Genomic DNA, 26,678 nt, shown 5'->3' on the forward strand with positions numbered 1-26,678 from the left:
AGGGAGAAAGACAGGTAAGTGACCACGATCATCTGAACAGATTATTATCAGAGTGAGTTTAACAGTTCAGTCAATCCTCTCAATCTTAGGCAGAATAAGCCGATGCCATCCAAAGCGTCCCCGATGCTGCAGCCCCAGTGAACAAGCATGACTCCAATCCAGAACAGGGATTCAGATCAGACTGGAGTGGTACTGGAATCCAGGAGTCCGCAGTCCGGTCAGGGGTTCCGATCCACACAGGAACGGACATATCCAGGTTCCAGACTCCAGCAGAGGGTTAAGGCAGGTTTGGAGTCCTGTGTATCAAGCATCCAGCTCAGACAGAAACGCACCTGGGAGGCAGAATCCAGCAGGAGTCCAACCGTGGTTCAGGCAAACAGATCAGGCAGGGATAGACAGGGCCAGTGGGTGAGAGGGAACAGAATCAGGAAAATAGAATCACTCGGGAAAACGCTGAAACGCTCCCACCACTGGTTTACGGAATACACTCGCCTGATGAGACTGGCTTGAGAATAAACTCCTCACTGGAACATAGAACTAACTAAACTGACTAACTAACAGAAGGCAAACAGGGAACAAACATCAAACAATGATCTGGCCTTGATAGCTGGGCTGAACCAAATATAAAGCAACAGACGCAGGTGGATGAGATGAGTGATAATTATAAAACCGGGCAGAGTTAGGCAGGAGAGTGAAAAGAACAATTAAGGCCAGCTATCAGGCCAGATCATGACACTTAAATCACGCACCTTTATGCCCTGCATATTGGTAGCACTGGAGATCCCCAGCAGCAGCTCCCTCAAGCTGACCAATCACTCAAGGTTTTCCCTTTGCTGTTCTTACCGTTTGCATATAAAGCTTATTTTAAGTGGTGAAAACTGCAAGTAACAGAATATAAAATAATTTTTAAAAAAATTCAAGTTTTGAAATTTTAACTTGCAGGCATAAATTATTATCTATTTCACTACAGTTCAGTATGAAAATATTTTCATTAGCTTGAAAGTAGCGACCTTCTATACGGTCTCTAAATGCAGCAGTAGACCTTTTTAAAGAGAACTGATCCACATCTAGTTGAACATGTCGGTCTAAATGTTTTGTAATTTTCCTGTTAACTAAGGCCCCGTCCACACGAAGTCAAAACAAACACGAAAAGCTAATATTTTCCAGAACGTTTGTCTTAAAGACGGAGACGTAAAATAAGGCCCCGTCCACACGAAGTCAAAACGAACACGAAACGCTAATATTTTCCAGAACGTTTTTCTTAAAGACGAAGACGTAAAATAAATGTGATCGTCCACTTGAATGCATGAAAACGCTGCAAAATGTATGCCAGGCCTGTAAGGGGCGCTGTGGTGCCAAAGCAAAAATAGGCGACGAAATGTTGGGCATGCGCACTAATATTTATACATGGTTGCCCTGCGGGTCCATTTTCGTGGTTCAGTCAAATTCAGGTGCTGAACTATGTCGTCGATATTGCTCTGTTCTTCCTGGAGATATTCCAGAAGAAGAAGATTCTGTTGTAAGCCCGACAGCAGGGTGAGTAGCATGAGCAGCAACCATTCAACACAGTACGGCGCCATTGTTGTTGTGATACTGTGTCGCGCATGCGTGTTTAGAGGCGACGCTATGACGCATGCGTGTAAAAAAAAAAAAAATACGGTTAGAGCTTAAAGATGGAAACGCGAAAACGGCGTTTCAAAATCTTCCCACTCTGAAGGCTGAATAAAAAAATGATCGTTTACAGACACCGAAACGTCGTATGGATGAGAGGCTGGTTTGGTGAAAAATTTGTGAATTTAGGCCAGGATTTGACTTGGTGTGGACGGGGCCTAAAAATCAGTATTCCTTTTCCTGTGCAATGCATGCTGGGTTGGTGATTTAATGTCTGATTAAAATTAAACACAGGAAGGCTAGCATTAGCACTTATTTTTTATCATTTTCTGTTTAATTGGTGTAAATATGGAGAATGCACACTGAGCCAATATCTACATTTTTTCATAAGCAGTTATGCATGAGATATCTGTTGAAAAAAACAAAAGTGATCAGATTGGGATCTATTGTTTACTACATTAGCTAGAACTAACACCATTAGCAGAAGCTAACATGAAAAATCATAAGATAATGAATGACTGTTTAAAGTGACAGTGATATTTCAGTCATTGTAACCCATCGCTCTGAGAAAATGTTTTGATCCTGATGCTAACCGCTAACAGCCTCAGTTGGAAACTAGAGCTCTTTGTAGCATAGCTCGACATTTGGGTTAGCATCTCCTAGCAGCAGCTGCTCAGACACCATCCTCTTCAGCTAACTCTCCCCTCTTTCTCCATTTGGTCCACATCATGTTCATCATCTCTTGTGATTTCTACATAGCTGCTTTCAGCATTTTTACTGGATTATTTTTACAGCAAAACTAAATATTGCTTAAGTAAAGCCTATTGTTACAACTAACCAATGATCCCTTTAACACAAATATTGCAGAACTAAAGAAGTTCGCATGAAAATGTTTTAGAAAAATCCCAGCAACATTTAAAAAGAGCACACCATATGCCTAGTTTAACCCGTTTACCTGAATAAAATAAAAAGAAATTAATTTGGGGTGAGTTACACTTTAAGGAATTTAAAAGTCATCCTCTTGAAGTTACAAAGGCCTACAAAATAGACCCACAGCAGCATATTAAGATTCAAATCTTCACATTTACGCCTCCAAAGACACTTTTTATCATTACGGTAAAATAAACCAAACTCAAACTTTGTCTCCTCTCACCATAAAGGCTGTTTACCCACAGTTTACAATGGAGGCAAGCCTTTTGGGGTTTTAGGTTGTTTCTGAACATGCTTTCCAAATTTTTATTTTTGTTGTTGTTTGTTTTGTTTTTTAAGGTAATTTAGAATGGGTGGAAAACTATGATCCTGGACACACCAATCCTGAGTAACTGACACTGACCTCCTTGGATAGACATAAACAGGGAACCTAATATCTAAATCCTCTACCTGTTCTCATAAGTGGAGCAGTCAAAGACCCAGATAGCAGGATGCCAGGGCCTCGTCTGTAGCTGCAAGAAGTCTGTGGTTTCTCTGCAACTTGCAAAGCAGTATTTGACCAAGTATTGGGGGTGTATGTAAATACAGCCATGGAAAAGATATGAACCACCTTTGTCTTTTTTTTTTCAGGTCATTTACTTTTAGAAGATATTGAAGAAAACAAGGGTGGTCTAATCATTTTTTTTCATGGGAACATTTATGTTTTTAGTTAGTTTTTTAGTAAAACAAAGTAGAAATAAACTCCAAATTCTTGTTTTTGAAGTGAATTAAACCAGTTTGTTTTACAGTTGTTCCTGCCTGGAGAACCTGCTGTTCCAATGCATCATTAAACATCCAATGAAATTCATTAGTCCACATTTCATGGCACCATTTCCTGCCTTTTTGAACTGTTACCGACTCGCTGACGGACGGAAGAGCCACAGTGTTCACATAAAGTCAGATAAACTCCTCATATCGGCTCAGACGGCGGCTCGTCTCTGTGCTGCACAGACGATGGGATTTCCACCATTTGACTGGGTGTCCAACTAGAAAACCACACAGTCCCACCTACTGTGCGAAAAACGAAGTATGCAGACATCTGATATGGAGGGAGGGGGGGTACAGACTTCTCACTGCAGTGACAGCTGTGCCGCAGTGATAGGTGGGCGACACATCAATGCTGGCGTGTGATTGCGTGCCAACAGGCAATATTGCTCAAAAGTTATACCACAGCCAACTTTTGCAGGTTGCCAATGGGAGATGTTGCTATGTCCAAAAGATCTCAGCGGATGTGGATCTCTGAGTTTTAGTTGTAAATTTTATTCACATTATGGACACAGGTTCAAATTACTCATTTATTTATACAACTTATAAAATCTCTAGGCCCTTTACACTGCAAAAAATGGAAGTCTAAATAAATAATTATGTCTTAAAATAAGTGCCTTTTTTCTTGAATTGAGGAGGTAAGTGAGACACTTTGACAACAAGAAAATCTGCATTTGAAATTAGAAGAATTGATTGCATTTTCTTATTTCAACTGAATTTTATCTGATTATCTTGTATTAGGGGTAAAAATATAATCTCATATCATTATTTACCTGCTCAGATTAAGGTTAAATAATTTAATTTAATAATTTTAAAAATGTGTACTATAAAAAAAATTACTAAAAATTTGTACTATTAAAATTTGTATTTCTAGATCATTTTTGCAGTGTATACGAGACCAAAAGCTTATCCAATTATATAAAACATCATGCAGCTGGATAAGATTCGCATACAACTAAAATCTAAGTAAGCCTATTTTGCTTGAAATACGTTTATTTTCCCTTGATTTGGGCAGGTAGGTAAGACAGTTTGTCAATAGAATAAGATGATTTACATTTAAAGTAAGAAAAAAAAACTATTATCTTATTTATATGGCAAAAATACACATTTTGTTGACAGATCAACTTATCTAGCTGCTCAGAAAATTGAAACTTATTAATTTTAAAATATTTCTTCCTTATTTGTACAGCTGTTTCGAACTGTTCCTACACTGCAAAAAGGAAACATAAGTAAGCCATTTTTTTCCCTTGATTGAAACCGGTATGTTAACAAATTTGCTGTTTAAATAAGATGAATCCAGCTCAAAATAAGGAAACTCAACCTTTACACTGGAAAAACGATCTAGACATTAGTAGAAGTTCCTTAAATTAAGTGCATTTACCCTTAATTTGAGCAGGTAAATGAGATAGTTTGCTAATGGAATGAGTGTTTTTACTCTTAAAATAAGACAATTAGATAACATTCACTTGAAATAAGACAATGCAATTGTGTTTTCTTATTTTAAATTAAAATTGTCTTGTTCCATTGGCAAAATGTCTGTTTTAACTCCTCAATCCAAGAACAAATGCACTTATTTTAAGAAAAAATTACTTTTCTAGATTTAAATTTTTTCCACACTGTGAAAAATTCAAATCTAAGTTTATTTTTCTTAAAATAAGAGCATTTTTTCTTGAATTAAGCAGTTAAGTGATACACTTTGCCAATGCACTGCAAAAACAATCCAGAAATAAGTAAAAAATGGCTTAAATTAAGTATATTTAGCCTTAATTTGAGCAGGTAAATAAGATGATTTGCCAATGGAATGAGTATTTTCACTCTTAAAATAAGATAGTTAGATAATATTTACTTGAAATAAGACGATAAAATAGTTTTTTCTTATTTTAAAAGGAAATTGTCTTGTTCCATTGGCAAAGTGTCTTACTTATCTCCTCAAATCAAGGAAAAACACACTTATTTTAAGAAAAAATAACTTATTGAGATTTATATTTTTTGCAGTGTGGAATAAGGAAACTTACATATAAAATAAGAAAAAACAACTAGAGTCTCTCATTTCAGGTGCATAATATCTAATTATGTAATTCTATACTTATTTTAAGAGTAAAAATACTCACTCCATTGGCAGATTATCTTATTTACTTGCTCAAATTAAGGGTAAATGCACTTAATTTAAGACATATTTACTAATTTTTAGATAATTTTTGCAGTCTAAAAGTGCTATTTTTATTTGTGGGGCAATAAGTCTCATTCCACCAGCAGATTGTCTTCTTCACCTGCCTAATTTAAGTTCAAACACTCCTAAGAAATGTTGACTGGTTGTTAAATCAGGTTTTGTAGTGTAGTTACGGTTCTGTGAAAACCTTTCGATCCTCCTTTCAAATCCCTCTGCTTTCGTCACTCCTGAATGTTTCAGATCAACAAACAGAAATGAGCACCAGACAAACACAGATGGCAGCTTCTAAAGATGATTTAATTCTTAAACCAACCTTAAAAAAAATAATTATACCCACACCCTGGATGTGGATAAACTGTCATTAAAACTGAACTGTCATTAAAAATCATCAGCTTAACGAGCAACACTCAGTAGAATAAAAAAATCACCTGAATAGATCCCGTTGGACAGCATGAAGTAGGCCGACAGGTCTCTTTATAAACAGTCCATCATTCCACAAACTAAAGAAATTCAAGAACAGAAGAGAATCAAAGGAATCTACGGAAGAGGATTAGGGCCACTGAAAAAAAAAAAAAGTGAACTGATTTTTTTTTTTTTTTTTTTTTCGGTATATTATGGGGAAAAAGTCAGAATTCTGACTTTTTCCCATGTTAAACTGAAATAAAATTTAAAAATCAGTTAACTTTTTTTTTTTTCAGTGGCCCTAATCCTCTTCCGTAGGAATCAGTCTGGAAAGAGTTATAAAGCTTTTTCTTTGGGAATCCGCAGAACTACTGAACAGAACAAAAAAAACTGGTCTAAAAATAATGATAGATTTCTTAAAATAAATGTGTTTCCTATTAATTAGAGCAGGTAAGTATGGTGATCTTTAAGTAGATTATTTTAGGCTCATTATATCTAATAATCTTATTTTAAGGTTAAAGAGATAGTGGAATTCATTTTCTTCTCAAATAAAAAGGTAATGATCTTATTCCATTGGAACATGTTGTGAGAGTTACTCAAATCAGCTTAAATTAGACTTATTTTCCAGAAAAATAGACTCACATTGCATGACTCAAACACGGACCAATGGAGAACCTTTCCAGGAGCAGCCAGTCTATCTAGATTACTCCAGGATCTCTGCGTGGATTCCTCCAGGAGGTCCCAGAAGATGCCTCACTGCCTCATGGAAGGTCAAAGGTCATTATTCAACTATGGGAAAGATGAATCGGGTCAAAATTAACTGGATTATCTTAAGCATAGGAAGTCCATCCCTGAACACTGCAACCAACCATCTCAAGCGGTCTGATCAAGTGCGGTCGTGTCACTGAGTGTCAGATTATTGTTCTAATATTGAGTAGAATCATAATAGAATCAACTGGAAGACCCTCCACTGTGGTTGGTTTAAAGAACATGGTGAGGAAGAAGACACTAAAATTCATTCTCAGTGATGAAAAACACTCATTTTTATCCAAAAAGCTGAACTGAAGCTGTTGTGAATTAACCCTTAGTTGTATGTTTAGGGTTTACTGCAGCTCAAAAGACCAGGTTCGAAGTATTAAATATCTTTCCTTAATAAAATCCTTATTTAAATGCCGTTAAAATGTGGTTTATGATCAGAAAATTGTAAGTCTGGCAAAAAGTCAAAAACAGAAGAAATCTGAATGTGAAGAGATGTGAATTAAGTTCACGTCACTGTTGAACCTAATGGAGTCACATTTAGCTTCTAAGACCAGCTGGTAGAATGTGTTTTAGTGAAGGAATCCCTGAGCAGATCCCATCCAGCAAAAATGTGGAAAAACTTTAACAAAGAAACTGTTAGGTAGAGGAGCAGCCGGACCTCCGTGGACAGCATTCCCCTCCTGTGGCCTCCAGAGAAAAAGAGGCTGGAGCTCAGAGTATGGAGTGCATTTTGTTCCATTATTGGTGTAAATGGAAATTTGAAAGAAATGCAATCCAGAAATTAAACTTTGAAATCTTCTTTAATTTAAAAAAAATGCTTTGAGAAAAACAATTTACTGTCTTCTCAGATTTTTTTTTTTTTTTTTTTTGTTTTTTTTTTTTTTTTCAAATGGAGCCTAGGTGGAAGTTCAACTGAATAAACTGATTGCTCGCCTTCATCCGCCTACGACACAGCCAATCAGCTTTGAACCACATCTCCACGAAAGCCAATCCGTATCCAAAGTTCATCTTAAAAGGCCTCCGAACCTCAACTAGTCTGCTCCTAGTGCGCAGGCGGTGGTTTTTCCTCTCCACTGTCGCTTCATGCTTGCTCATCATGGACAGGTTCTCTCAACCTGTGTTATCCAACTGGACTTCCATCTTCCAGGTCCTTGAGTGAAGCTCTAGTATCAGCTCACACAGTCCACTCCACAACCAGTTTCAGGCCTGGAGGGAAGCATCCCTGTTCTTTGCTCCTGTTCATGCTGTTAAAATGAGGAAGTTATGTCCCCTAAAAAAAGCCGTTGCGCCTCGGGGGCTTTCTCACGGTTCTTTTCCTGGGAGCAAGTTATTTACTACTCTTAACTCAAACTGGGTAAAACCATACACTGCAAAAAATCTAAATCTAGATAAGTAAATTTTTCTTCTGCATTTGTTCTTGAATTGAGGAGGTAAAAAGATACATTTTGCCAATGGAACAAGACAATTTACACTTAAAATAAGAAAACACAATTGAATTCTCTTATTTCAAGTGCTTATTATCTAATTATCTTATTTTAAGAGTAAAAATACAGATAGCTCTCCTCTATATCTATCAAAATTCAGCGCTATGTTTCCTGCTGAGGTCTGAGCGCCAAAGACAAAGTAATTGTATCAATAAAATTCTTCTATTTGTTTTTTTCTCTCCGTGTGAGCTTTTCAGATTGAAATAACATTTTTCAGGGTTTTTTATGTTTTTTGGGGCTTTTTTCTAAATCTTTTTCGGATTTAAATTTACGAATTTTAGTCTTTTCAGATTGCCTTTTTCCGATCAAATTCTCTTCACTTTTGGGAATGTGCTTTTCACCCGAGCCGCATTTCTATCGGCCTGTATGGAGGTTAGCAAAAAACATTTTTATTGTGTAGGAGCGGGTGTTTGTATTGGGCTGGAAGTAAAGAATATGAGAAAAAAGAATGTGATTTGGAAAATACAAATTCAAAAGAATGCAATTCATTAAACTAAGCCATGAAATCCCTATAGAAAATTACAAAATAAAGTTTGAAAAAAATAAAACATGGAGAAAAAAAACATAAAAATAAATATTTTTGAAAAAATTAAATATGTGAAAACAGTAAATGACTTTCAAACATTTTTGGTTGTTTTTTTTTTTTCTTGTTTTTTTTTGTTGTTGTTTTTGTTTTCACAAAATGTGTCCTTTTCAACAAAAATGGAACAAAGTTCACTCCATAGATTGATCAAACATCTGGAGCAAAGCTGCTTCAGTCTCAGCAGGTTTTTAACTTCCTGCACAGATTGTTGATCTGAAGTTAATAAATCTGAAGATCAATGAATTAATAGATGAACATCAATAAATCAATGCTGCGATCTTAAAAGAGGGCCAATCAACAGTGATCTGTGTGACGTTTCAGGAAGGGTTCTGGGGATGTTTCATAGCAAACCCCGCCCCACGGGGTCGTGGGGTTGTCCTGCTCCACTCCTGGATGCGTGTGCGCACTGCTCCACGCGTCAGGCGCGTGGCAGCAGCAGCGCGAGGCGCCTCGGTTCTCCAGGGTTCTGGAGGTCTAGTGGTTCTGATCTGGGGATGAAACTGGAGATCAGTGAGAACTTTTCTCTGTCGGGACTTTTTCTGCAGGACAGGAGCCTCTGAAAGAAACCAAAAACTGAACTGATTGGGTTTATTCTGAACCAGTCCGGCTTTATTCATCCTCAGAGAGCAGAACCGGATTATGGACCGGAACACAGAGCATTCAGCGCGAGGCTACAGGAGGTGTAGGAGGGCTGCAGGAGGTGCAGGAGGGCTGCAGGAGGTGCAGGAGGGCTGCAGGAGGTGCAGGAGGGCTGCAGGAGGTGCAGGAGGGCTGCAGGAGGTGCAGGAGGGCTGCAGGAGGTGCAGAACAGCTTCAGTGAACTTTGATCAGCCTCAGATGTTTGATTTTAATACAATTATGACAAAATGTACAAAGCATCTTTTCTTTCTTTTTTTTTTTGTGACCCACAAAGACATGGTAAGGAGAGAAAAAAGATCAACCAAACTGACGGTTTAGATCAAAAGGACAAAGAAGCATCACCTGTCCAGAGGCGCAGCCAGAACATTTTCTAAGGGTGGCCAGGCAATAACCACTGAACACTGAGGGGTGGCCAATGGGACAACCTACTCTGTTCCAACAGGAAAATTAACAAGCAGAACAGCCATATTTTCTAAATAAAGACAAACTATATTTTCCTACAGCCTTCGCTGACAAATAGATGCATATATTTAAATGTCCGTGCTTTCTAAATAAAAGGTATAGTGGATAAAATCCTGTCAGGTTTAAGTTCTGGGGTGAACATCTTTTCCATTGTCATACCTACTTTTATCAACAATCATTCTGCATAAAATTGATATTTACAAATACTAATATCTACATAAATTGATTATTTAATAATTTTTTATTAAAATATGTATCTATGATTTCACTGAAGATTTCAAGATGATTTGCAGACGTATCATTTTCTCTTTACCCCATAAAACACAAAATCTAGTTCTGAAGAGAATGAATTCTGTACTTATCTTTAATGTTTGCATATTGATGTATATAATTAACCAGTGTTTTTGTTGTCAAGTAATTCTTAATATATGAAAAATTTAAATGTTTTAAATGTAGGGGTGGCAAAGGCTGGCCATGGCCACCTCTGGCCCCCCATCTAGCTCCGCCCTTGAAAGAATTTGACTTTTTTTTTTTTTTTTTTTTTTACACAGTTTTTTGGTTCCTCAAAGGTTAAATTTAATAAAACTAATAATTGTTTAATTATTAGTTTAATCTAATCTAAGTGTGCCTTTAAAATGTGCAAAACAGACCTAATTTAGTAGAATAATCCTTTTTTTTTCTCCCTACCAAAATAATTTTAGGTACTCTTTCATCTTTCATCTACTTTTGATCTACATTTACTTTTTAGAAACCTGAATTTTTCCCATTTTTAGGTCAAATGTTTTTAAGCACAGTCAGGACTTGTGTTGATTGGTGGTTTTTCATTAGGCTGCAGCTAAATAAGACGAGCATCATCTTTATCCTCTCCTGTTAAATATCCCAGAGAGGAAGGAGCCACTCCTTCAAGAAGCTGAAACTTCTTCCTCTTCTTTCTGTTTTCTATGGATCAATCATCCATGATGCATCACACCTCTGTCTGCTGTAACAGTTATCTATCCTCCTGCAGAAAGAAGCATAAAAATGTATCTCAGCACAAAACTGAGTGAAAACTAGACACTTAAAGTCTTTTATGAATCATGCATTTCTAAAAAAAAAAGGATTAAATGCATCTTCTTTAAATAATAATCCTTCTTAAAATGATGATTCCAGCTGACTACACTTCCGTTATTTACCAAATGATTAGTGGCGCCATCTGAATTACACCACAGAAATCACATATTAAATCAATTGAGAGACTCAGGGGCCCCTGCAGAGCCGGCCCTGGCCCCTGTACTGGAGACATATAGAGCTGAGTCAGTTTGTGATGATGAAAACTGATATGTCCTTTTTATTAGTTTCATTTTTACTTTGTGGTTTAACAGTTATTTAGAACTGAAGGTGTCAAAAATCCTACTACTAAATGATGGGCTTATGCCTTATTTTCTTGTTTGCTTTATTACTTTGTTATAAGTTCCCATAAATAACTGAGAACAGTTTTTAATAACTAATTTAGCTCTCAGTGGTAAACTATTCTGACCTTTTTCACAATAGAGTCAACCAATAAGATGATTTTTAAAAACAAAATCATCATATTTCGGACATTGGAATTAAAATCATCGGCATTATTAACATCTTTCTATGGGATGATAAAGTCCAAGGCTCAGACATCCTGATCATCTTCTCCAGCCTGACTTTGAGCTCCTTCCTCAAACAGAAGATTCAGAAATCCAGCAGGATGAAAAAGTCAAAGCAATTTTACAGTAGCAGCCATTCAAAATGGCCGTTCCCGGTCAAATGCCAGCCAAATGGCAGCCCACTTCCCTGCAACTCCCAGCGAAAATTCCTCCAACTTTCAGCCGCTGCACTGACCCCCTCTTGCAAATATTTTTTTACCTTGACTCCATCCTTTCACTGGATTACAGGGTCTGACCAGGAGATGACGCTTCTCTATAGATCATAATGTCCACAAATCATAACAGGAACAATATTTTGGTGCAAAGATTGATGTTTAAAGGGAATTGTAGGAGACCGGCCAAGGAAAGTGGGTAAATGTTGAATGGCTGCTAGTGTAAAACGTGGCCAAAACGTGGCCTTCAGTTGTCCTTTCTAGGTTGATGTTGCTTGTTTCTGTGGATTTTATTTGAAATTATGGGATTATTCCCTGGTTTTTATCTTTTATTTCACCTCCTGTGAACCAAATGTCCCTCTGGGGACAGTAAAGGTAAAGTTAAAGTGAAATCCAAGAGTCTGCATTTTGTCAATGTGATGGCACAATTAGAAAATTAAAAGCTTCACCAATCGTGAGCTTAGAGCTTAGAAATATATATATATATATATATATATATATATATATATATATATATATATATATATATATATATATATATATATACCCATTCTAATCGAGCCTATCTCTAGCTGTCTAAGGGGGAGAGGCGGGGTCCACCCTGGATAGGACACCAGTCCATCGCAGGGCAACACAGAGACAAACAAGACAAACAACCATTCACACACACACTTGTTTCTATATACATATATATATATATATATATATATATATATATATATATATATATATATATATATATATATATATATATATATATATATATATATATATATATATATATATATATATATATATATATATATATGTATATATATATATATACATGTTTTTTAGGCTTAAATTAGAAGTTTTGCCATTATCGCACTTCCTATCACCCTGAGGGTATTTACCCCCCAGCGGATTTCTAGTTGCGCCCCTGGATGTCTTTCGGTGCTGACCGGGTCGCACGGTATTTCAGGGGGGGTTCCTTCTCCTGATTGATCAGCTGAGGACCTCCCCCTGAACCCCCCATCGTCTCCATGGAAACCGTCCGAAAGGCGCCGCTAGGGCTTGGCTCGAGGGCTGCTGTGAATGGGCTGACGTCACGGCGCCAGAGAGTCTGCTCCAAGAGAGGAGAGAGAGGAGAGAGAGAGAGAGACTGCTGCCGCTGCTGGTTGAGGTGCGCGCGGCTTTGCGCCAATTTCTGACCTGTCTGTCAGTCAGCCTCTCAGGCATCAGTCAGAGGGCGTCCTGCGAAATGGGTTCACAGGTGTGGGAAGGACGGGAAGGAGGAGAGGAAATGGGAAACATCACTCGCAGCAGATGTGGACACAGACTGTGGGAGATCTAGATTATGTTTGGAAATGCATAAAGAAGCTGGAGGAGAAGCCGCGCGTAAAAAGGAGGCGCAGATGGTGTTCGGCTCCGTTTCTTATCGTTTCTGACTCCTTCTGTGGACTGAAAATCATCTTATTAAACCTGACAGAGACTTTCTCTGGGTTCTTCACGACAAACCCGGCTTTATTTGAAATAAAGTCTTAAAATCAGTCTCATTGTTACATCTCACAGATATCTCCTCATTTTTATATTTTTTAAAGACGCATATATTCATTTGGATGAAACTGAATTATCAAAGCTGAACTCCAGCAGCCTCCACCTTCCCCTGAGGGCCCCCCCTGCGCCCTGTCATCATCTCCAGCTGATGGATGAAGCACGTAATTCCGACAAAACAAATGGCTCATTCAGAAAACATCAGATCATTAATCACGTCTTTATGCGCCGCTAAGATTAGGAAGTTTTTCATTTGGAATCCTGAGCAACAAAATAAACAATCTATTGTCATCTTTGCGGGTTTTTTTTTTTAATAAAATATAGTAGAAGGACGTCACTGCAGATCTTTTTAAAACAGTAAAACTCATAGAACACATTTTTCTAATCCAAAAGAATGAAAAATAAAAACTATAAGCTTTGTTTTAGAGTGTTGATGAAGTAGAAACAACGTGAAGGTTCAGTGAGTTTCTGTGCGCATTGCACTAAACCATTTCCTGGTGAAAATTGGAAGTTTTTATTTTGTTTTTATTTATTTTTTTAACCCATGATGGATTTCCTCCCATTTTGACCCTCAGCCGCTCATGCCGGCCTTCACACCGGCTCCGATCTGCTCTGATTTCAAAGTCTCCAGATGCGCCTGTTCCAAAAGCACATCTTAAAATGTTGGTAAAAGATGAAAAATGATTATTTTTGGACACATCGAACATCTCCTCTCCTCATTTCTTTAATAATAATAATAATTAACGTTGTTCCAACTAATTCCCTTTGGGCTATATATCCTATTTTTATATTTTTTCCCATTTTAAAGTTGCGCGTAAAAGCCTCCAGGCGCGTCCTCATCCCCACCATCTGACATCCATCATTAATTTTCTTGATCAGAAACAGGTAAGCGCTTAATTTTCCAAATTGCCCACCGGAGCTGCTGAAGCGCCCTCCGCTGGTTCCGCCTCCGTCCTGCGCCGCCGCTGCGTAAATCAGCCAATCAGAGGCCAGATGTGCCGTGAGCGACGCGCCAGCCGCGTCCAATCAGCGCCTTTCAGCCCCTCCGTATCACAGGCGCAGGCTGCTGCCTATAAAACCCGCTCTGACAGCTCGGCTGATCCAGTCTGACCGTCTGACAAAAACTAAGCAGGAATAACCGAAGCGAAGCCTGGAAGCCAACTCTTCCCCCCCTCCTCCTACACACAGAACACCGGCGACTAAACTCTTCCACCCCGGCAGAATGAAAGCAATAAGCCCCGTTCGGTCCTTCCGGAAAACCGGCACGAATTTCTCGGAGCACTCCCTGGGAATCTCCCGGAGCAAGACCCCGGTGGACGACCCGCTCAGCCTGCTCTACAACATGAACGACTGCTACTCCAAGCTGAAGGAGCTGGTTCCCAGCATCCCGCAGAACAAGAACGTCAGCAAGATGGAAATCCTGCAGCATGTCATCGACTACATCTTGGACCTGCAGATCGCGCTGGACTCCAGCCTGCATCACCCCGCGGCGCGGCCGGGGCAGAGCGCGTCCAGGACCCCTCTGACCGCGCTCAACACAGACATCAGCATCCTGTCATTACAGGTAATTACGCTGCAGCTGATTCCACCACATGGGAGGCAAATCAAAACTAAACATTTTGTTGTTGCTGCACCGATGCGCACAAAATGGCTTGTTGGAAAAGAAAATGGTCCGTTTCTCTCTTTTTTTTTTTTTTTTCTCCTTTTGTTCAACATGAGGAAGAAAAGCGACCTACATTTGACGCCAGACACTTCGATCCAAAGAAGAAGAAAAAAAAACATAAACAAACAAAAAGAAGCCCTAACATTTGGTTTGTGTTTGTTTGTTTTCAGTCTCCGGAGTTTCCGTCAGAGCTGCTGACAGATGACAGCCGGACTCTGCATCGTTAACGCGGTAAGTAGGCTGTCCTCCTCCTCCTCTTCCTCCTCCTGTCTGCTGCATTCTGTCCAGGGCTCCCAGGCTCCAATACAGCCTGTCTCCCAGTCTGCTGAAGCACCAGTCCGCTCCCTGATCCAATGCTCCCAATATGTTGCTCCAGCAGAGAGGGTTCTGTTTGCGCGCAGCAGACTTCAGCCTCTCCACATTCATTGAATCCAGCCTTATTGTGTCTGAAAAAAAGACGCACTTTGCGTTTTATTTTGGTTACATTTTTTTAGTAGAAATAAGCTGGAGGCTCTTGGCTCCAAGCAGCAGCCGTCAGGGTTGTATTATAGCCTCTTGTGTCTGTAATGAAGAGCATCTGCAACAGGAAAATAATGGCTGTTTGGATTACTGCTACTACGATGTCTGCACATAATTGGTACAAGAAGTGGGAAGGCGCCAGCTGAGCGGCAATTACGCTGATTCTTCCCCAGATTGGAGGCTGAAGTTGTGCGGAGAGAGCGCGCGTGCACGGCGCTCCCCTCCTCTTCCCGTGTGTGTGTGTGTGTGAGGGGGGGTGCGCGCGTGCGCATCTGGAGCGCAGGGTTTGCTCAGTATTGGGAGTGTTTGGTTAAATGTTAAAAACTGCGGCTTCCTCCCTGGCGCCAGTCTGTCCGGATCTCTGCCCTGTTTGCATTTTCTAAACACGCCTCTTTCTCAATCTTTTGCAGGTGTTTGGTCAAGACGCAGAAAACACACACAGGACCTGAGGAGCAGGACTTTCCTCCCCCCCCCACACCCCCTCTACTCCTCCTCTTCCTCCAGGCCTGGATTTTTTTTTTTTTTTTCTGAAATCAAGAGACTTTTGCTTATTATGGGACAGTCTGATGTGATGTGTTTTTCTGTTTGGACACCTCATTATTATTATTATAATTATTATTAATTAATTTAAGACTTCTTATTTGTGGGTCCTTTCTGGAAATGGAAGGCGCGTTATATGGGATTATTTCCCCTCCCTCTACCCTAACCTCCCCCCTCCCCTCCCGTCTCTCCCCCCCGTTTGAACTCTTCGCTTTTTTTGCGGAGGTGGGAACGTGTACAGAACAGACTTGGGTTAGTTACTGTAAAAACAAAAAAACAAAAAAAGTTTAGTCTTGTCTTGTCAGAAATGTTGGCACATGAAGGACTGGACGATGTCTAAAGCATAAAAAAGTTAAAGTGGAAGAATGAGACCTTGTGAACTCTCTGTCTCTCTCTACTCAGCGGGAGTTAATCTTGTACAGTTGCAGAAATTTGAAACTTCTGCAAAAAAAAAAGTGTAATGTTGTACTTAATTATGCTGAAACTTTTTATAAAAGTATTGTAAATTGCACCTCTCTTTTTCTATTTTGTGCAGAATAAATCCAAAACTCTGCAGGTTTTTATGTGAGGCCGTAATGACCGCCGCCGTGCGCGCACAGGTGCGCAGGTTGCGCCCAGAAAAGCGCACTCAGAGCGCACTGGATGCACTTTTACTTTCTCACATGCAATGTAGAGCAAATAGGATTAGATGGTTTTAGTCTGAGCCAGTTAAGCTCTGGCCAGCGCTGCGTTTTAAACTATCTTAAGCAATCTAATTTAAGGGTGAAGTTGATTCTGATTGGTTCTTTATGAAATTGATTTTCGTTTTAAATTGTTTCCCTTCTTCAGTTTAAAAAAATGTGTGATTCATTTGATCATATCAGTTTGGATAAATTGGATCAATCTCTGAATCCTGCAAAAGGATTTTTTTTTTAACTCTTAAACCGGGTGGATGAGCTTCAATGTTTTCTTATTTGGTCTCTGAAAGGAGCAAACTTGAACTCTGGGTAGATTAACTCTCTGTCGTCATAAATGGTGGCAGCATCATGCTGTGGGGAAGCTGATTGGTTCAGGATGGAGGCTCTCCCTCCTGCAGGACATGATCCTGAGCAAAGATGTTAGAATGGCCTAGTCAAAGTAAAGACCTAAACTTGTCTCTGTGGAATAATTAAAATATAATTATTCCATTTTACTGCAGAGTGATTAATTAATTGATCCTGCAGAGGAGCTGCTCTACAGGAAGGTGGTTTGATGTAGAGAAATAGTTTCTTTTAATTCTCTAAATCAACATTTCAGGCCTTATAAGTGTTTAAATGTTGCAGAGGAGGTTTTCTTTTCTGCATGATGCTCCGTGTTTCTCATGCTTCCATCTAACCTGAGGAATCAGACCTGCAAACCTCTGAAAACAGAGCAGCTCAGCTCCATGTGGACAGAAAAACCTGGAAAATGTCAACACACTTCTGTTGGTCTGAGCTGCTGCTTCTCACCGCTCTGTGTCCGCAGGCCTGCAGCAGGTTTGTATGCAGAGTGCGCCATCTATCGGACAAAATCGGTCCTGTCAGATTCAGACCTGGCAATTTGCATCTGTAAAACACAAAACCGTTTAGGATGAAGACAATTAAAACCATTTTTGGAAATATTTTTGAAGTTCCTGCAGATTTCTAATGTCAAAGTTTCACATTTGAACAGTAAATCATTAAATTTTTAGTGGATTTTATAAAAGCAAATGCAAAAGTCATGGAATGAACGAGCCAGCCCTTGTTTTGGTTCAGTTATTATTGTTCGCTTCAGGTAATTTCCATCAAGAAGACAAATTTAAATGTTTGTCTAAAAATAAAACTTATTGGGACAAAAAAAAAAATCTATATTATCCTGTATTTAATTTTATTTAAAATGATTGATCACATAATCAAAATGGCTCTTTGACAACCATCACATACCTGCATTAGTTCTACCACATTTAATGTTAAAGCAGGAGAAAGAAAATGATTAATCTTTAGAAGTTTAAAATGTTTTATTTCATTTTAAATTACTGATTCATACAATAAGATGATTCAAACTGCAAGAAAAAACACCATAAAGTTTCAATGTACACTGAAAAAATAATCACATTTAGTTTAACACAATTGTTTTATGTCCTACCCAACTAACACAAAACTATTTTGTTAAAGTAAATATCAAGTAAATGGGGAAAAATGGTTGCATTACTTTTTTCTGTGTAAAAAAACTAATTTTCATTTAAATTTAAACTTGCAGAAAAATGGCTTCAAAACGAACCGTCTTAATTTTTAATTCCCTGACTTGTGCTAAACGTGCAGCTTTCAGCTGAAAGGTTCTGATTTCTTCCCATGAATCAAACTCATCTCTCTCCGCCATCTTGCTCTATTCCCTGTTTTTATCAGTGGTTATTAAGGGAGTAAAAAGGTGCCGCCACATGTGGAAACCAACACACTTTTGCCAAAGCTAAGCTGCACTTCAAAAGTTTAAATGTAAGTGTATTTTCCCTTTATTTGATCAGGAAAATTAAAAAATTGCCAGTGGAATAAGATGATTTCAATAAGATTAATTCCATTGGCAGATTATCTGATTTACCTGCTTAAATCAAGGCCAAACACACCTTGTTTTTACCTATTTTTAGATCAGTTTTTGCAGAGTAACTCCTACATTTTTTAAAATCTTGACAGAGGAACAACTATTTTACTTTTAGCCGACAATTTTCTCTCATTGGCCTTTAAGTTTCAAACATTCTTTCTATTCATCTGTAAGATTACAGGTCCTTTCACCACAAAGCTGAATGTTCTGACCAGTGACCTTTGCTCTGGTTTTTTGATGGTTTCAGTCCATAAAAACGTTCAGAGGAAGAAGTTTCGGACTCATCAGATAGGAGGAGTGAAAAAAATCAACTCTGATCTGAAAGTTTTAAAACAGCAAAGCAGAAAATATGGAAGCTGCTTAAAGAAGAGAGAAAAATTCAGAGCAGATTGATGGACGGATCAAAACTAAAAACATATTCAGGAATAGAGAGCGGCTTATAACCAGTCACATTTATTTAACTTTTAAATTCAGAGACAAAATAAATACTTTGAGATGTATTTGTACTGCAGGGTACTTGCTACTGGAGTTTTATGAAGCATTGCCTCGGGTATTTGACTCATCACGAGGAGTTTCACTGAATAAAAAACTAATTTTAAACCAAAGAAACACAGAACGTCAGACAGCGGAAGTTTCTGTCTACTGGAGCAGCTGGAAATCGAGCTAATATACAGGAAACGATTCATATGCTGTAAAAAATTAAATAGAAATAAGCCCATCTTTCTTTTTTTCTTTGATTTAAGCAAATATGACAATTTGCCAATGAGATTATATTATTATTATCTGAAATAAAATAAACGTCTCTACTAGTGCATAATATCTAATCTAATTTTAAAGGCAAAAATACGCATTTTATTTGCAGATCATCTGATCAAACTGCTTAAATAAGTGAAATATTATCACATTTGTACTTATTAGATCATTTTTGTCAGTCTAACATGCTTACATCAGCTACATTATGAAACTGTTTAATACGTTTTATACAGAAAAACATACATCTAAAGGTTAATTGAATTTATTTTCACCAAAATTTCAGCATATATTTTTGATCATTACTAAATCTGATGTTATGATCAGTAACTCAGACCTTAAGCCCTTTTTTTAAATCTCATTTTTGACTCCTGCATATTTTCTTATTCAGTGAAAATAGGTTAAAGTAGTTCTAATAGTCGTTATTTGCTGCTCTGCAAACTGCAAAAACCTGATCTAAAAATAAGTAGGAATTAAAAGTGTATTTAACCTGAAGCTGAGCAGGAAAATGTGATCTGTATGATTGTCACTAAAGTAAGTGTTTTTTTTCTTATTTGAAAGTAAATAATTTTATTCTGCTGGGAAATCGCTTTACTTACCTGCTCAAAACAGGGGAAGTTATAATTATTTGAAGAAAAATGGATTCATAGATTAAAATTTTTGCAGGAGAGAAAAAACAGGATGGTCAGGTGGAGGCATGCGGTCGATGATGGATGGAAAGCAGTGATAGATAATGGGAGCATGGGTGACAGGATGGGGACTAAAGTCTGCTGATTGCTTATGGAGTGACTTTTGGTCCATTATTGTTGAAAAGAACAGGTTTGGTTAAAAAAAAAAAAAAAAAAAAAACACACAATCCAGAAATGAAACTTTGAAAAATGTTTTTGCCAAAATAGGTTTTGACACTAGCTTTGTTTTCTCAAAAAAAAAAAAAAAAATTCAAATCTGATTGTCATATTTTAATTTTCTCAAAAATATTTCAAAAGCTTAAAATGTTTACTTTTTACCATTTCCTATAGATTTTACATTTTCAGTTTTATTTAAAAATTGGGTTTTATAAATTGCATTCTTTTGTTTTTACTTCTGGGGGCAAAGACCCATTTCTAATTGTCTGCTTGGACGTTAGCAAAACATTTTCATTGGTTAGCGTTTGGACTTTTCTTTACCAAAACAATGGAACAAAATTCACTCCATAATTATTCAGATTTACACTGAAACCGTTTTTTTTTTTTCAAATAAATATCATTCAAACTTTAAAAAACAAACCTTTAAATCAAATTCTTGATTTTGCGGCTGACTGCTGAGGAAGTTTCCAGACAAATTTTGGAAAACAAACGAGCGACAGACGACTCCTGGGGGCTGTGAGAAGTTTTATTCATTCACCAAACACAACATGTAACAGCGAGTCTATCATCATTTTCTCCTACAGAGACACCAAACAAGCAGAACCGCAGCATGCAGCAGCTCTGAGGGGAAACTCTCCCAAAACAACACCTAGTTTCTTAGTTTTATCACTGAGAACAGATTTCATTCCTTCAATAAACACAAACATTTCACATTAAGCAGCATGAGGAGCGGAGAGCGACCAGGAGACGATCCTGCTCAGAACCCAGAAACCTGCTGACCTCACAGAACGCTCTCCCGCTCATCGCCCAGGCTGATGGAGCGCAGGTTCTGGTTCTGGTGGGCGGCGGCGGAGGTGGTGCTTCCTGGGTGGATGATGAGGACGCCTGAGTCTAACGGCGCCTCCTGCCGCTGGCGGCTATTGTTGGAGTTGGTGTCGTCGGCGGCGCCCGAGTTGTTGTTGAGGGTGGTGCTGCTGGCGGAGCGGTTGAGGTTGCCGACGGCGTCGGAGGGCCACCCCTCGTCCGGGCTGCTGGCCATCAGGCTGGCCTCGGACGGCGCGTCGGAGCAGATGGACATGCGGGCCACCGCCGCGTCCTGCAGGCCGCTCAGCCTGCTGGGGAGGAGGCCCCTCTTCTTCACTAGGCCCTCCAGCTCCAGCTCGATCAGGCTGGGCTTCGGGAGGCCCTGCCCTCCGTCCGCCTCCTCCAGGGAGGCGTCTGGGGAGCTGTCGCTGGAGCGCATCCCTGAGTCGGAGGAGTCCTTCTTATCCAGGAGGATGTCTGTGAGGAGGCCAGGCTTGGCTGCGAGCTGAGGCGGAGGAGCGGCTCGGCCCTCTTTGTGGAGGAGCGGCGTGGTGGTGTCGGCTTCCTCTGGGCCCCACTCCTCTTCGCTGGGAAGCTGGTGATAGAAGGAGCCGGCTCCTTTCTTCTTGGAGCCCGGGGTCCTGGAGGTCAAGCTGTGGTCCAGCTTCTCATCCTCTTCGCTGATGGGATCCAGGAGCTGAGCGTCGGCCCCCGAGGCGAAGTCTGTGAGCTCGCCGCTCTTGGAGGCCCTCTTGTTGAAGGGCTTACGGCCGTCCGGCTCGGCTCCCTCCTTAGCCTGAGGAGGCGGGAAACAGAAGACAGAAAATAATAAATCAGTAAATCCTAACCAATGGGAGATCTTTGGATCAAACCATCGACCATAAACTAAAGATGGCCGCTATCCCTCCAAGCTAAGAACATGAAAGAAATGTTCTACAACGAATCCTAACCTGCTTTTTCTACATAAACCTGAATATTGAAATGAATGAAATAGATTTATTAATTAAAGCTCAACATTTACAGGTGCTGGTCATAAAATTAGAATATCATGAAAAAGTAGATTGATTTCAGTAATTCCATTTAAAAAGTGAAACTTGTATATTATATTCATACATTACATACAAACTCATATATTTCAGATGTTTATTTTGTTTAATTTTGATGATTACAAATGCAGCAAATGAAAATCTCAAATTCATCATATCAGAAAATTAGAATATTACTGAAGACCAATAAAAACAAAGGATTTATAGAAATGTTGGCCAACTGAAAAGTATGAACATGAAAAGTATGAGCATGTACAGCACTCAGTATTTAGTTGGGCCTCCTTTGGCCTGTATTACTGCAGCAATGCGGCGTGGCATGGAGTCGATCAGTCTGTGGCACTGCTCAGGTGTTATGATAGCCCAGGTTGCTCTAATAGTGGCTTTTAGCTCTTCTGAATTGTTGGGTCTGGTGTATTGCATCTTCTTCTTCACAATACCCCATAGATTTTCTATGGGGTTAAGGTCAGGAGAGTTTGCTGGCCAATTAAGAACAGGGATACCATGGTCCTTCAACCAGGTACTGGTAGCTTTGGCACTGTGTGCAGGTGCCAAGTCCTGTTGGAAAATGAAATCTGCATCTCCAAAAAGTTGGTCAGCTGCAGGAAGCATGAAGTGCTCTAAAACTTCCTGGTATGTGGCTGCGTTGACCCTGGACCTCAGAAAACACAATGGACCAACACCAGCAGATGACATGGCACCCCAAACCATCACTGACTGTGGAAACTTTACACTGGACTTCAAGCAACGTGGATGAAGTGCCTCTCTTCTTTTCCTCCAGACTCTGGGACCTTGATTTCCAAAGGAAATGCAAAATTTACTTTCATCAGAGAACATGACTTTGGACCACTCACCAGCAGTCCAGTCCGGTTTCTCTTTAGCCCAGGCAAGACGCTTCTGACGCTGTCTGTGGTTCAAGAGTGGCTTGACACAAGGAATGCGACAGCAGAAACCCATGTCTTTCATACGTCTGTGTGTGGTGGTTCTTGAAGCACTCACTCCAGCTGCAGTCCACTCTTTGTGAATCTCCCCCACATTTTTGAATGGGTTTTGTTTCACAATCCTCTCCAGGGTGCGGTTATCTCTCTTGCTTGTACACTTTTTTCGACCACATCTTTTCCTTCCCTTCGCCTCTCTATTAATGTGCTTGGACACTGAGCTCTGTGAACAGCCAGCCTCTTTAGCGATGACCTTTTGTGTCTTGCCCTCCTTGTGCAAGGTGTCGATGGTCGTCTTTTGGACAACTGTCAAGTCAGCAGTCTTCCCCATGATTGTGTAGCCTATAGAACTAGACTGAAAGACCATTTAAAGGCTTTTGCAGGTGGTTTGAGTTAATTAGCTGATTAGAGTGTGGCACCAGGGGCCATCAATTTTGAACCTTTTCACAATATTCTAATTTTCTGATATGATGAATTTGAGATTTTCATTTGTTGTCATTTGTAATCATCAAAATTAAACAAAATAAACATCTGAAATATATGAGTTTGTATGTAATGTATGAATATAATATACAAGTTTCACTTTTTAAATGGAATTACTGAAATCAATCTACTTTTTCATGATATTCTAATTTTATGACCAGCACCTATAGTCTGCAGATTGAAACGTGTTGAGTTGGTTTAACTTTCAGAAAAAGAGCAACTTTACTCTAATATAGAACTACTTGTCCCATCAGCTGATTGGACGGTGACGGGTGGGACTTTTATGCATCTTAGAGTTTAAATTGATTTTAAATTATATTTACTAAAATATTTGGGAAGGTATCAATTTCAACCAGAAAAAATTTTCAATATGTTTCTGTTTAATGTTTAATGCCTAAAGGAATATTAAATAGGTAGTTACTACATCATTTTTTTCCCAGATATAATAAATATTGATCAGTTTTCACAAAAAGTAAATCCAAAGAATTTAAATTAACGCTTGAATTATTTTATATTTAATTGTTTTATTTAAATTGTCTTAATTGAATTAATAATTTCTACTTACAGCTGAGGCTCTTTAAAATTGAAATAATTATATTTTCTCTTTTTTTTTTAAGTAGAGTTTGATTAAACTTTTCTGATGAACATAAAATTCCAGAGCTTCATCTGCATCATAAAAAGTTTTTTCTTTTTTTCAGCAGCTGGATTATGTTAGCCTGCTATGCCGGAATATCAGGGCCAGGCTTGAGAATTATTTTCTATTTTAAGAAGAAAGTCGTAGAATAAAGTCATAAAATTACGAGAATAAAATCCTAAAATGATGAGAATAAAGTTGTAGTTTATGACAACTCTTCCAAGAAGCTCTTTCTTCCCTAAAATGAGGAATGTGGAGCATCATGTGAAGTTATACTTTAGCATCGGTTTGATAAATCAGGAAATCTTTTAGCAGCAGCGTCAAAGTGGACTCTGGTTGCTGATTGGTGGAGCTGGTCGGCCGTCATCTGGTGGGCGGAGCTCCAAGCTTTCTTTCTGAAACATGTTGTGGTGTGATGACTTCATTCTTATAATATCATGACTTTATTCTCAAAATAAAAAAAATAAAACATCTCTAGCCTGGCCATAATACTCTGTCGTAACCTGCAGAAAAATTTATTTGAATTAAACTGTTTGTTTTTAACGGCTTTTCTTCAGTTTAGTAGCCTGACATCTCAGTGATCAACCATTAATGAACGACACGCGGTAGAAAGAATTATATCTGTGGTGTTTTTGTTGTGAAATGCAGGAAACCAACTATTAGAGCTTTGAATTAGAGGCTAAGTGTTTGTTGGAAATCTCAATTCAAAAGCTAAAAACTATAATTTTATTTTACTTTAAAATTTTTTGAGTTCTAACAGCACTTAGTGGCTCGTTTTTTCGAAAGTAGGCTGACAGGAAGGGGATATGAGAGAGGGGGAAGACATGCGGCAAAGGACTGCAGGTCGGATTCAAACCCGGGCGGCCGCGTCAAGGACTCCGTTCAAAGGGCTTTCACGCTAACCACTGCTCCACCTGCACACCATAACTTTATTTTTATCCTGCTTTGTAATCCAGGGCAGAATCATCAGCAGCTTTGTTCATCTGCTTGTTCTACATTAGCTGTAGGGAAGCGCAGCCTCTCTCTTTGCTCTGACTGCATGCAGGGCTTCAGGATGAGGCCGCTGCCTGTGAGACAGCGCTGAGGGAAGCAGAGAAAAGTCATTTGTCTCTAATTGCTTTTTGGGGGGAAAAAAGCTTAAAGGAATAGTACACCCAAAACATGATTAGCCTTCATTTTCTACTCACCCCCATGCTGAACAACACTCTGGAGTACTTTTTTGATATCTCAAATGCATCTGGAGATCTGGGAGGCTTCTTGCTGTCTGCTGACATTCAAATAATGGAGGTCTATGGCGCCCGAGGCAGAAAGGTCCATAAAAGTCCACAAAAAACGTGTCAATATTCCTCCATACTGCTCGTCCAATGTATTCCAAGTGTCCTGAGTGGGAAGCGTCCATAATTTACTCGAAACGAAGTCATTTAGAATGTTTTTAGAGCATAAACAGTAGTGTATAGGATTTCCTGAAAGCGCGCACATGCGCGCTCACGACGCTACGGAAACCGCGGCAGACCAAGCCAGATGAAAGTGCGCATTCAGCGTCTGCTCTGCCAATAATGCAAGCGTAGAAGAAGAAATGTGCTGTTTACCTGTGCAAAGAAAGAAACAACGAAAGAAAAATGTCTGAGGACTTCAGTGTTGAGGAAGAGCATGAGTTCTTTGCCGAGCTGAATGCACTGGTTTGGTCTGCCGGCTTCCGTAGCTTCGTGATCGCGCTTTCAGGAAATCCTATACACTACTGTTTATGCTCTAAAAACATTCTAAATGACTTCGTTTCGAGTAAATTCTGGACGCTACCCACTCAGGACACTTGGAATACATTGGACGAGCAGTATGGAGGAATATTGACACGTTCTTTGTAGACTTTTATGGACCTTTCTGACTCGGGCGCCATAGACCTCCATTATTTGAATGTCAGCAGACAGCAAGAAGCCTCCCAGAGTGTTGTTCAGCATGGGGGTGAGTAGAAAATGAAGGCTAATCATGTTTTGGGTGTACTATTCCTTTAAGTGGACTGAAAATGCACCAAATATATCAAAAGATTCGTTACGTCGGCCACTCTGGACAGAGAGAAGACGACTGACGCTAGCAGTTAGCTTCAGACGCTAACCAGCTTCACAGAAAGATAGTAGAGTTCACGTAACTTCACGTGATAACACGGCCCAAATAAGGATATTTGCGAGAGCTTGTTGCGGAGGGCTTCGACACGCCGCAACGATAGCTTTCTTGCTGAATTTTCTGCAGCGCCGGAGTGTCTCGGTAACCGCAGCCGGACAGCTCAGCAGCCGGTGAGAGAGGTTTACGTCTTTTTAATGACTTGGAATCACTGCGGCGCCGCACCCACCGCACCGCAACGGTAAGACCGGAGTGAGCCGGGGGTCAACCTATTTTGTATACCTAGCTTCCTGGTTATACTCTTACAGCAGTGTGTTGCAGTGAGCTTGACGCAGACATTTTTAAATTATGCTCAATATTGAAGCGTGGTCTGTGCTACACGCTGTGGGTCTAAATACGGCCGAGGCGGAGAGGAAGTGGGGGCGAGTTTAGTCCGACGACGGAGGGACATGAGGGCCAAAAAGAGCGGAGATCCAGGTGGAAAAAGGGTCCCAGCGTTCTCGCTCACCTCGCTCTTTTAGCGGGTCAAACTTCACGAGTTGTTTTCCGCAATTTCGGTCATAAAAACAAA

The 26,678-nt window shown here is 39.5% G+C and overlaps 2 protein-coding genes across 9 annotated transcripts in view; one reads left to right on the top strand and one right to left on the bottom strand.

Moving 5' to 3' along the window:
• Window positions 1-14,291: 14,291 nt before the first annotated feature.
• id2a (inhibitor of DNA binding 2a) lies at window positions 14,292-16,198 on the top strand. The gene is made up of 3 exons (XM_038307078.1): window positions 14,292-14,766; window positions 15,036-15,096; window positions 15,795-16,198. The coding sequence occupies exons 1-2, from the start codon at window positions 14,425-14,427 to the stop codon at window positions 15,090-15,092; spliced, it is 399 nt and encodes a 132-aa protein (XP_038163006.1). The 5' UTR covers window positions 14,292-14,424; the 3' UTR covers window positions 15,093-15,096; window positions 15,795-16,198.
• A 4,397-nt stretch (window positions 16,199-20,595) lies between these two features.
• The window catches only part of kidins220a (kinase D-interacting substrate 220a), a 127,182-nt gene continuing 121,099 nt past the window's right edge, over window positions 20,596-26,678 (bottom strand). For 7 of the 8 annotated variants that reach the window (XM_038306984.1, XM_038306990.1, XM_038306989.1 and 4 more), the window contains one exon: window positions 20,596-21,690. In XM_038306984.1, coding sequence (XP_038162912.1) covers window positions 20,872-21,690 — 819 coding nt within the window. In that variant the 3' untranslated portion in view covers window positions 20,596-20,871. The remainder of the gene's footprint in view (window positions 21,691-26,678) is intronic. The other variant, XM_038306987.1, reaches the window with a different exon arrangement.

This window comes from Cyprinodon tularosa, unplaced genomic scaffold, assembly GCF_016077235.1.
Source record: "Cyprinodon tularosa strain WSP-4 unplaced genomic scaffold, ASM1607723v1 ctg6, whole genome shotgun sequence".
Lineage (NCBI taxonomy): Eukaryota > Metazoa > Chordata > Actinopteri > Cyprinodontiformes > Cyprinodontidae > Cyprinodon > Cyprinodon tularosa.